Source organism: Argentina anserina, chromosome 2 (genome assembly GCF_933775445.1).
Source record: "Argentina anserina chromosome 2, drPotAnse1.1, whole genome shotgun sequence".
Classification (NCBI taxonomy): Eukaryota; Viridiplantae; Streptophyta; class Magnoliopsida; order Rosales; family Rosaceae; genus Argentina; species Argentina anserina.
The window spans coordinates 3,716,557-3,728,671 of record NC_065873.1 but is presented as its reverse complement, the minus strand read 5'-3'; the positions used below and the strand labels follow the sequence as shown (position 1 = coordinate 3,728,671).

Here is a 12,115-nt window from a genome sequence, read left to right as displayed (position 1 = left end):
CATTCGGGTAACCAGGTGGGCTGCTCGAGTCTCATGAGTACACATGTTTTAAAAATGTTAATTATACATTCGGGTACCAGGTGGACTGCCTGAGTCTTATGAGTACACATGTTTTAAAAATGTTAATTGTACATTTCATTTGTATGTGATGTATGTTTAAATGTTGGTTTACTTATACGGACTGAAAAGCTTACCGGGTTTGTGTTTACAATCCCGGTGCACTAAATCGATGGTGTATGAGATAATTCTACAGGTGGGGATTAGCAGACTCGGAGGATTACTGAGGGTTCCCCTCTTCTGTTTTTAGTGAGGATCGAGTGAATATTACATTTTCAATTGTTTTAATACTTGAGTGTATAAATTGGTGATGTATTATTCAAGTCGACTGAGTCGTACTTTGAACTCAGTTTCGATACACTGTTGCTGTAAGATGATTTCAATATATTTGAGATTATTTTAGAGTTTTCATGGCTTCGAATTTAAATTTTTATCATTTGAAATTTCAGAGTTGTGAGAATCATTGCTTCTATTTAGTAGTAGGTTGGACAGTTGTTATTAAATTGCATACGACGCGGTTAACTTTAGTTCCCGGGACATGTTGTCTTGAATCTTGAATTATTGATCACCCGATAAATATGTAGATATATCCTGACTAATTAAAACCCTTCATTCGGTTCACTCTCCTCTCTCTCTCTCTCTCTCTCTCTCTCTCTCTCTCTCTCTCTCTCTCTCTCTCTCTCTCTGTAAGTCATTGGTTCAGATCAGAGCTTCATGATTTGTAAGAATAATCTGCTTCAACCGTATTGTATTTCTTTAATATTTCTGGTGATACATGATACTACTGAGTTTTGGTAGGTAAAAGCTAGAGAACAAACATGGGGGAGGAAGACATAAACAAGAAGCTGCTGATAAAGGACGAAGATGAACGTGAGCAAGATTTGAGCTTGCAAAGAAGAGTGTGGAATGAAAGCAAGAAGATGTGGGTAGTAGCTGGACCTGCTATATTCACCAGATTCTCTACTTTTGGAACAAATGTGGTCAGTCAAGCTTTCGTTGGTCACATTGGCTCTACTGAGTTAGCTGCATATTCACTCGTCTTCACTGTACTCATCAGGTTCGCCAATGGCATCCTGGTATGTGCCATTTTTTGTACTCCTCGTCACAAATAGTACATGTTGAAGTTAGTAGTACGTTCTCTCATGGAATAACTGATATATAACTAGGCATGGTATCTTGTTCTTTTGCTGGTTGTTCTCTCTTAAGTCTTTGCAAATTACAAGATTTACAACATGTCAAAGAAACTTGATTACTACTTAACTAGATGTTTCTTTACTACCCAAGTTTCTGTTCAGCTCTAGTAATCAATTTCTTTTCTTCTTTATGTCTATCGAATTCAGCAAATTAAGAAACGTCAGTCATGTATACAGATTTGAAGAACACTATTGATCAAGTTTTTTTCTTCTGATTTTTTCTCTTCAAATTCATGGAAAGTCAATAGCATTCAATCCCAAATTGTTGATGCAGAGTCACTTTTTTGTGGTAACAATACGTAATCAGTTAATAATTTGAATTATAAATGCAGCTGGGAATGGCAAGTGCGCTGGAAACTCTTTGTGGTCAATCATTTGGTGCAAAACAATATAACATGCTTGGGGTACATCTTCAAAGATCATGGATAGTGTTGTTCTGTAATATTCTAAATTTTCAATACTATTTCTTTTAATTTATCAGAAATTAAGGGAATGGTAATTTGATTAAATTCACATTTTACGTCTTTTATTTTGTCGTTGTTCGAAGTAGAAATTGGTTTCAAGAGCCAAAAGTGTGTTATTTGATTAAGTTCATTTGACTCAAGAGTCGACTTTTAATCCGTCACTCTTTTCAAAAAACTTCCTTCACGAAAGTCGTAGAATTCATCAATATGAATTCGTACACGCGCAACACGCTTTAATTGGATATCGTATGTGGAAGTTGTTAGTAACAGAAGTTTGGTTTCCGATTTTGGAAATAGTATAAAAGGAAGGAGAGGAGATTAGAAATCAGAAAATCAGTTTTTTTTTCCAAAATCAGCTCGGTTACTATTCACCCGAGCTCGGGTACTGTTCACCCGACCCAAAAATCTTCTCCGGCCGATTTCTCCACCATCCGACGTCGTCTCGTGTCGTGCCACCTATCAAACTGACGGGCTCGACGATCTCCATCTTTTCGCCTACGCCTTGCACTCCGGCGACAACCAAACACGGTGCAGCAACTACCGGAAGTTTCTGCTGTGTCGGCGCCGCCTCCTCCGGCCACCATAGCTCGAGATTCTTGGGGGGTTTTGCTTGTCTCAGTCCCAGCAAACATTCCCACAAAAGGAATCGAGCCAAATCGAAGCGTAAGTACCCGAATCAAGAATTTCAATTTCTAGGGTCTGTGAATAGTGCCGAATTTATATTCTTCGTCGTTTGGACTGTGTAGGCTTGGATTTAGAGTTTGTTGTCAACTAGAAAGTTGTTGGAAATGTTGTTTAGGTTGTGGTGGTTGGTGATGATTGATGGCGGTCGGTGAACAGTGACGCCTCATGAATAGTAATGTGAATAGTGTTCTGCAACAGTAAATGTGAACAGTATTTTGGTAAAACAGAAACAGCGAACAGTGCCATGACAAACAGTAACTGTGAACAGTGCTTTGGTAAAAACCGTAAATGTGAACAGTGTTTTAGTAAACACAGTAAATGTGGACATTGTTTTAGTAAAAAACTGTGATTAGTAAATCATGAACAGTGTTCTGTGAACAATGTTTTATGAACAACATTTAGTTGTACTGGAATCGTCACCTGGTCTTTTAAGTACATTTTCTAAGCATTTATCATGCTATTAGGTGACTGACGAAACAAGTGAAGAAATTACTTTCAGTGTCGTGGAAGTTGCACGCAGGAAGGAAGGTGAGTAAAATCTCACATATTTACGAATCTACCCTTGCGGTGATTTCAAGATTTTTGTAAGAGTTTTAAATATTGAAATACGACACGTATATAATATAGTGGAATATATATATAATTGTATAAATGGTAAATAAGTACATATATATATAGTTTGCTATATTATATACTGTTATGAATTCATTGTGAATGTCATTTCGATGACGAGAATTATACATTGAGCATGTGATTTAATTTGTACAATATGAGGTGTGATTATTGTACGTGGTTTTAACATGGTTTTTGTTAAACGTTTTGTCTTCGGACGTGTTTATGAAATATGACATGTATATGATATAACTGATTATATATATATATATTGTATAAATGGTAAATAGGTACATATATATATAGTTTGCTATATAATATATTGTTATGATTTTTATCGTAATGATGTCATTTTGATGACGAGATGTATATATCGAGCATGTGATTTTCATTAGTACAATATGAGGTGTGATTATTGTACGTGATTTTAACATGGAGATTGTTAAAATGTGATTTGTCTTCGGACTTGATTTTGTGCAATATGAGGTGTGATTATTGTACGTGTTTGGCAAGTCGGAACCTAGTCTTTGGCCGGGCGAAAGTTACGATACAGTTAGAGCTCTAGTCTGTCTGCCGGAGTACTGCATGTGAGGTAACAGGTGGTTATCGGCTCATGAGTACTCATATTGTTTTGATGTTGGGTAGCATGTGGCTACCCAATATCGGCGGTGTACTACGTGAGGGGTAACAGATGTGTACTAGCGTTCATTAGTACCCGTATTATAAATGTATTTGGGTAACCAGAAGGGTTGCCCGATTTTTCATGAGCACTTTCATTTCACATATTTTTGGGACAACCAGATGGGCCGTCCATTGACTCATGAGTGCATTTATATTTGTTGATTTGTGGATTTTTCGTATATATTGATATGTAAATTATATTTTCATTTTACTCATACGAGCTATAAGCTTACCGGGTTTGTGTTTACAATTCCGGTGCACCAATTCGATGGTATAAGGGATAATTCCGCAGGTGTTGATTAATGGAGATTGAGAGACGACTCCGGAGACTCGAAGTTATTCATTATCCTGCTTGTGGTGTGGTTTTCATTTCAGAATTGTGTGTGTGAACTTGTGAGGATTTATTGGTGGGTTTTGTGAGAGATTGTGAGGATTATTAGATTTCCGTTTTATGTAATGCTGAATTATAAATTTGATTTGTAATAATTGGTTTTCTGAGTTGTATTGAGAACTCAGTGATGATCCGCTGTGCATTTAAAATGATTTTGATTCGTTGAGATTGTTTTGGTGTTTCACGACTTTAAAATTTTTAGTTTTTAAGCTCGAAATTTTAGGGTCGTTACATGTTTGTCAGTACTTTCTTCCTTGTTCCTCTTTGTATCTTCACAACTCCAATCTTAGAGGCCTTAGGACAGGAAGAGAATATTGCACAAGTGGCCGGATATATTTCTCTCTGGACGATTCCAATGATTTTCGCCTTTGTTTTATCTTTTACCTGTCAAATGTTCTTGCAAGCACAGAGCAAAAATATGATCATTGCTTACTTGTCTGCATTTTCCATTGCAATCCACATCCTTCTTTCATGGCTTTTGACTGTGAAATATCAGTTTGGGATTCCTGGTGCAATGGTGTCCACAATTTTAGCATTTTGGATACCCAACATCGGTCAACTTTTATTTGTTATATGTGGGGGATGCCCACAAACATGGCAAGGGTTCTCGACGTTAGCTTTCAAAGATCTCTCGGGCGTCATCAAGCTTTCTCTGTCTTCTGGTGTTATGCTTTGGTAATATATTTTTTCTTCTTTTAACTTTAACTTTAATACCTTCCATTAATCCATTTAGTTCTCAGTCTGATTGTTTATTGCTTATTTAATTGATACATTTGGGTCATTGAACTGATAGGATTCGTTATTGATGAAACATATAAGCAATTGAGAATGCAACATAGGCTTAAGCTTGCATTTGAAGAAACATATACATATTTGTCTCAGAGATATCTATACGTACTACAGATATATTTTCTTTTTTTACTTTTCATTGTGCTTCAGGTTTATTTTGAGGGTTGATGCTACATATATGTTGAGCTAAACTGTGGCATGATATCTGCAACCATTAAGATCGAGTAGTTATGTCATGACTAGTTTAACGATACAAATTGCTGAGTAAAGAAAGAAATGTCGTACAACTTCTTATTATGCACGGCTGGAGTTTTCTGAGTGTAACTTCAATTGTTCTTAACCAGTCTGGAGCTTTGGGACAACACAGTCTTAGTTCTGCTAACTGGACATATGGAAAATGCTGAGGTATCTATTGATGCTCTAGCTATTTGGTAATCTTCTCAACTTTTGTTTTATCATTAAATTCTATTCCCTTTCCCGTCAATACGGAACTATACTATTTCATCTTGATCTGCGTCCTTTTTACAAATTTTTGCAGTTTGAACGTCAATGGGTGGGAAATGATGATATCCCTTGGCTTCTTGGCTGCAGCAAGGTACTTATATATCGTACGTTCTCATTGTATATATTTCATCAGACATTTATCAACATGAGATTGAAGTAGTTACTGATAGATCATTGTTGTACTGATGTTTGGATTATTTTGACACTTATTCTCCTGTGACGAGAATAACCTCCATACAGATGGTACTTGCAATTGCGGCGTTGCGCAAACTTGAAGTACACCAAATGGATGTAAAGACGGCTTTCCTAAATGGAGAGGTAGAAGAAGAAATCTACATGGAACATCCAGAAGGTTTTTCTGCTCCTTCTCAGAGTAAGAAGGTGTGCAGATTGGTTAAGTCATTATATGGCTTAAAACAAGCACCAAAACAATGGCATGAGAAATTTGATAATGCCATGATCACCAGTGGATTTAGAATAAATGAAGGTGATAAGTGTGTATATATCAAAGACACTGAAAATTGATATATCATTTTATGTCTGTATGTGGATGATATGCTTATCGTTGGGAGCAACGATAAGATGATCAAGTCTACTAAAGACATGTTGAATTCTAAGTTTGACGTGAAAGACTTGGGACTTGTTGATGTCATTTTAGGAATTAAAATTACGAGAACATCAAAAGGGCTAGTGTTGAGTCAAACACACTATGTGGACAATATTCTTGGGAAATTTGACAATGAAGGTTCTGGAATTGTCAGAACTCATGTAGATTTGAATCTACATTTGTCCAAGAATAAAAGTGAAAGTGTTTCTCAATTAGAGTATTCAAGAATAATTGGGAGTCTAATGTACTTAACAAGTTGTACAAGACCAGATCTAGCTTATGCGGTTCATAAGCTAAGTAGGTACACGAGTAATCCTGGAGCTATACATTGGCAAGCGATTGGAAGAGTACTCAAATACCTAAGGTATTCTCGTACCTATGGGTTGCACTACACATCATACCCAGCTGTTATAGAAGGGTTCACTGATGCGAACTGGATATCTGACATGAAAGACTCAAAGTCTACTAGCGGATATGTATTTACGCTAGGGGGTGCAGCCGTGTCCTGGAAGTCCTCAAAACAAACAGTTATAACTAGATCCACAATGGAGTCTGAGTTTGTAGCACTAGACAAATGTGGGGAGGAAGCAATATAGTTACGCCAGTTCATAGAGGACATTCCTAGATGGACAAAACATGTGCCTACGATTGGTATATATTGTGATAGTCAATCTGCAATTAGCAGGGCACAAAGTAAGATGTATAATGGTAAGTCTAGACACATTCGTCGAAGACATAATACCATTAGACAACTACTCTCAACTGGAGTTATCTCTATAGACTATGTAAAGTCTAAGGATAATATTGCTGATCCTTTAACTAAAGGGTTAACATAGAGTTAGTTGAAAAATCATCAAAGGAAATGGGACTAAACCCCATTGGAAATTAAAAAATCACTACAGTGGATACCCAACCTAGCTGACTGGAGATCCCAAGATCTAGGTTCAAAAGGGAAAACCAAACTGTAGAGCTTAGTTCGGATCACTGCGGGGAGTTCCTCAAGTCCATTCCTATGATAAAAAACAGTGATACCCGTAAGGATGAGGTTAAGCTAAAACTTTTAATGATTCTTATGCGTCGAGAAATCGAGCAGAGTAATGCGGGTTACTCTTAATTAAGAGATCACCTATGCAAGAGAGAAGTGGGGCCGCATTTATGGGAGTTAATGAGGGCATAGCTCTTATCAAACTACTTGCAGAACCAGACGTGTGTTCCATGGCTAAAATGGGCACAAAAAAGAGAACCGAAGTGTACCATGGAGACTCCTGTGTAAAGTATGTTATCATTTACACAAATGACGAATAGTTCAAAGACATCGCGTCTACTATTTAGTTAGTAAAGTAAGCATAATTTTATAAGGGAAGGTTCAAAGGGTCAAACCTACCTATCCTATGCAGGTTTTAACCGTAGAAATCTATCACCAAATTCTATCGAGTCTTTAGTGGCCAATTTCATTCATGTGGGGAATTGTTGGAAAATGGTTGGAAAAACCATTTAAAACCAAATTTTAATTGATTAATTAAATTAAGTTAAACTTATAATTAATCAAAGATGAACATAGATTTGAGTTCTCCATAATGAGGGCTACAAGATCATATGTTTGTTTGTGTAATTTGGTTTGTGGTGAATAAGAAATTGTTACTCAAAGATGGCTACTTAGAATGAGGGAAATGTATTTGTCCCACATTGGAAAAGAGAAGTGTTGAAAAGACTTTATATAGAATCCATTGTGTATGGATTGTAAAGTGTGTAAGCCCCCTTATACCCTCTCGCGCACGCGCAGGGGGGGTGCAAATCCTAGGTCGCAAGGGAAACCTGTGCGACCTGCGGACACGAATGCAACACCGAATTGAGGGTCGGAACGCAAATTCTTTTTGCATTTCCGAAAATTCGGTTTTGACTTTTCAAATTCTTCTTTTGTAACAATTGAGTTATTGTGTGTTATGGAGAATTATAACATAATTGAAATCAATGTTTGTAACATATGTAACTCATATATGTTATGATTTTTTGATTTCTATAACAGTCATCTTATTAATTGCTGATTGCAAATCCTCACAGTATAAATAGCCATCATCCTTTCATTGTAAAAAAAAACCCCATTCGAAACACATTTCTCTCCCACTCTCAAAGTTCCTAGTTCTTCTCTGGTGATAGATAGAGGTACCTTTCGAGTTCGTTAAGGGTTCTAGTTAGTAGTGCAACTTTCTAGAATTGTTTAGTCGTTATATCCTGGGAGACAAGCGCCAAGCATCCTTGCACCGGTAGAGGAGGCATAAACGTCTTAAGGACAGTGTGGTATCACATACGTCTTGACTAGTTCTTCCATCACCAATCATTCGGTATTTTGGTTGAATTTCTTTTTCATATTCTTCGTTATTAGAATTATATTGGTTTCTGTTTTATAATTATTTATAATTCAGTTTATTAAATTATATACGCAATATATCACTGTTTTTATAGTGTTCACAAGGAGGTAGCTCAAAAGGAGCGACGTTCTCAATTGTGGTTATAGTGTTCACATCATTTTCCATCGGCCTTGTGTTGTTCTTCATTTTCCTATTCTTGAGGGAACGTCTTGCCTACATCTTTACCAACAATGAAGAGGTTGCCAAAGCAGTTGCCGACTTGTCACCTTTATTGGCCTTCTCCATATTGTTGAACAGTGTTCAGCCTGTGCTCTCTGGTATTGTTGACATATGTTGAACTCTCAAACCATATTTGTTTAGTATTACCATCAGTTCCCAGACTGAAAAAAATTAGTAGAACCAGTGTCAGCATATATTTATCGTTTTCGGTCTTATCAACATGAGTTGCTCTGGGAGCCGGATGGCAGAATACTGTAGCATATGTAAACATGGCATGCTATTACCTTGTAGGTATTCCTGTTGGAGTTGTGCTTGGTTATGTTGTCAACCTACAAGTCAAAGTTAGCATTCATTTTCACTCATTTAGATTAATTCCTGTATATATATATGATCAATTAGCGGTAACATACATGTCCTAATTGTCTTCGAAATTGTAGGGTGTTTGGATTGGAATGTTGTTCGGAACATTTGTGCAAACCATTGTGCTACTGATTCTCACCTGTAGAACTGATTGGGATAATCAGGTAAAATTTCATTTGTACTTACCTTTGTTAAAGAATACTTACTCTTATAATTGCCAATTGAACATGAACTTTGAACAAGTAAATTGTTTCAAATGTGTATGTAACTAGTCACGGGTGTGCAGGTAACAATAGCTCGTAATCGCGTTAGAAAGTGGGCCGTTAAGGATATTGGGGACTCAAATGCCGTATCATAAATTGCATCGTCCATTTATTCTCCATATAGACTTTCTGATCCGGCGTCCATAATTTCCTTGACTCGTCCATTTATTCCCCCTTTTTTTTACTGATTTTTAATTATGGATGTCCCGCTAAGATCATATATACATAAAAAAAAAGTACCATAAATGTTCCTACAATTTGTTTTTGAGAAAAATGATTAACTGTTCTGGGATATTACGATGTTATCCATATCTGTGTCTTAGCCTAAATAAATTTTCTTATATAATAATCAAACTCCGTATGTAATGTCTATATATATTATATTATCAATCAATAAAGTGATCTGTTATGATCTATTACCTTTTTATTATTTTCGTTTCATTCACTCTCAACAATAATTTCATTAAGCATCAAGCCAATAACGACCAATATTACTAGGTTAGACAGGAGCAAACTCCAATTCAATGTGCCAGAACAAACCCATTATTTGCTACAACTACGAAAGGAAAACAACCAACTAAAAGTCCAACTAAAAAACATATAAAAAACAGAGAAGCAATAACCTACACCCGCACAGATGGAATTGTCACTGATCATCAAACCTGTGACCCAAGATGTACCTTTCAAACCAAGCATTAAGTGGCACCCTAACTTGCAAATGTAGGGATTTGGAGCTTTGATAAGCATACAATTTACTCTGGTCCAGGATCATTGTCTTCTTCATAGGTTGGAATCCTCCGATCGACCCATGCATATGATGCATCTGCCTTTGGTTCAGTGACTTCCTCAAGGCTGGCCGAGCTTGAACTAGAAGCCATAGAATCAAAGTTCACACCCTTCGCTACCTTAGATTGCTTCTTAACTTTGTTAGTGCTACCACGAGGACGACCTCATTTCTTTGGGGATATGCGAGCAATGCCAATGAAGCCATTAGAATTAAGCACAAAACCTAAATCTTCCGGCCTTAATTCCAAGGGAACAATCTCCAAGCTATGTGTCACGCGCTGCACTCAAAGTTAGTGTATGCGTCTGTCAATGAAGGGCATTGACATTGTAAGTGGGGGAGGGTGTCACGAGCTGCACAAATGGTTGTGTCATCGTGACACTTCCTAGGGGCTATGCCGAAGAGAGGGTGTCCAGCGACAAGCATGCAGACTGATTGCAAGTTGATTGGGTGTCAAGTGGCATGTCCAGGTGGCATGTCCAGGTGGCAGTTTCGTAATTAAGATGAACGTCTAGGTTCGAGGCACTTAGGCTCGGAATTTGAGAAAAGTCTGAACACGAAAAATGTCCGGGACGTCGAAAAAATATCAATGCACTTGACGACATATTTTTAGGAGCTTATATTAATTAATTATGGAAGTTGCCCGTCCTCGGATATTTGATGTTTCCTCCTGCCAAGGCTAGTTTTTTCTAATATGCTCTATAGGGGGGGTACCTGGTGTCTCACTCTCCACCACCCACGGTGCCGGCCTTATGGGGCACTAAGCGAGTCACTCCTGGGGGACCTTGGGGAACCTTAGAGAACCTAGGAGTCAGGTAGATGTCGCCAAAGAGGGGCGGCATGCGTTTCCATGATTCAGGATGTCTCATGGACAGTATCGGCCAGTAGACCGATATTGCGGGTCCATGCAGGTGGTGAGGCTTGTACGTGGGCAATCCTTATGTCATCGGCATGGGGGAACTTGTGGGCTTAAGGAAGATGTGTCTGAACTCTGTGGTGTGCAATGGCCACGAAGTAAACTGACGCAGGCATAGGTTAGAGGTTCGACCTTACCCAAAGGAAAGAGTTGCCAGCAAGCACGGAAGGGCGACACCGTGCTAGAAGGAAGGAAGCCTATAGTGGGCAGATGCGGGCAAGTGGCCTAAGAAAGAGTATGCTTGCAAGTCAGATATGTGTCAGGATGATATGTGGGAGGCATGACGTGGAGGTGAGCCTTGCCCAACAAGTTAACACCTTGGGGGCGAATTGCCATATGATTATCCCCATGGGTGAAATGTGACAAGGGATGCCTATATGACGACTGAGCATGATGATGGATGCTTAGGAGGCGAGTAAGGTGCACATGCTTCCAAGGGACGGTCAGATAGAAAGAAGCGAGGATCATCAATGTCTCGGCCTACTGGAACCTCGGAATTGGATGTCAGAGAATTATCATCATCACAGGATTCACAAGGACATGGTGCATAGTGCACCCCCCCAATGATTGATTATGGTGCAGACCCTGCATCTACCAAGAAACCTTGCATATATTCCACCAATATCACATCAGGGAGGGGGGGGGGTGGAATCCGACGCTCAAGTTTAACCAGATCATTTAGGGGTAGGTTTAATCTAACCCTAACAACGCCACGGTTCAGAGATCCCTCATCGACTTGAAGCACTCTTCCAATAGTTTCACCGACGAGCTGCATCATTGCAGGAGTTAGAAGTGTGTCAGGGATTCCTGACATTGGTGTATGCTTTCGTCCGAGGAAATTACATTCGAAACTTCCAAGAAAATCTCTCAAAGTGGGAAATAATTCAATGGGGTATAAATCATCCAAAACAGTGATTGTAGCTTTCAACAAGTTTGACGGAGCTTCTACAAAAAAGAACCTTGCCTTTCATATATCCACTAAACTGAAAAATCTCTAGATTCGGAGTGTTAATCCATTTCTCTATAGTTTCTAATGTTTTCAAAGGCAAAAACAAAGGCGAAAGCGATGTGAGGAAGCCTTACGAGGCGAGAGCATCGGCGTGTTAAGGCGACCTAAGGCGACCGCCTTTTCAACATATATTATTTTAATGTAATATGTTCATAAATAAGATATGAATCTATATAGGTTAAAAAAAACATTTATGTAGATATAAATATATTT

The 12,115-nt window shown here is 38.2% G+C and overlaps 1 protein-coding gene across 1 annotated transcript; it reads left to right on the top strand.

Moving 5' to 3' along the window:
* Window positions 1–760: 760 nt before the first annotated feature.
* LOC126782594 (protein DETOXIFICATION 21-like) lies at window positions 761–9,325 on the top strand. The gene is made up of 11 exons (XM_050507870.1): window positions 761–778; window positions 856–1,133; window positions 1,583–1,688; window positions 2,898–2,901; window positions 4,326–4,757; window positions 5,216–5,276; window positions 5,410–5,466; window positions 8,446–8,683; window positions 8,796–8,911; window positions 9,008–9,094; window positions 9,217–9,325. The coding sequence occupies exons 2-11, from the start codon at window positions 876–878 to the stop codon at window positions 9,286–9,288; spliced, it is 1,431 nt and encodes a 476-aa protein (XP_050363827.1). The 5' UTR covers window positions 761–778; window positions 856–875; the 3' UTR covers window positions 9,289–9,325.
* The last annotated feature ends 2,790 nt before the right edge of the window (window positions 9,326–12,115 follow it).

What these genes read in the sequence shown, in the direction of transcription:
- LOC126782594 (XM_050507870.1), top strand. Translation starts at nt 876, where the DNA reads ATGGGGGAGGAAGACATAAACAAGAAGCTGCTGATAAAGGACGAAGAT. An exon ending in TCTTCTGGTGTTATGCTTTG is followed by an intron (nt 4,758 to 5,215) that starts GTAATATATTTT and finishes GTTCTTAACCAG; the next exon opens with TCTGGAGCTTTGGGACAACA. An exon ending in GGCTTCTTGGCTGCAGCAAG is followed by an intron (nt 5,467 to 8,445) that starts GTACTTATATAT and finishes CTGTTTTTATAG; the next exon opens with TGTTCACAAGGAGGTAGCTC.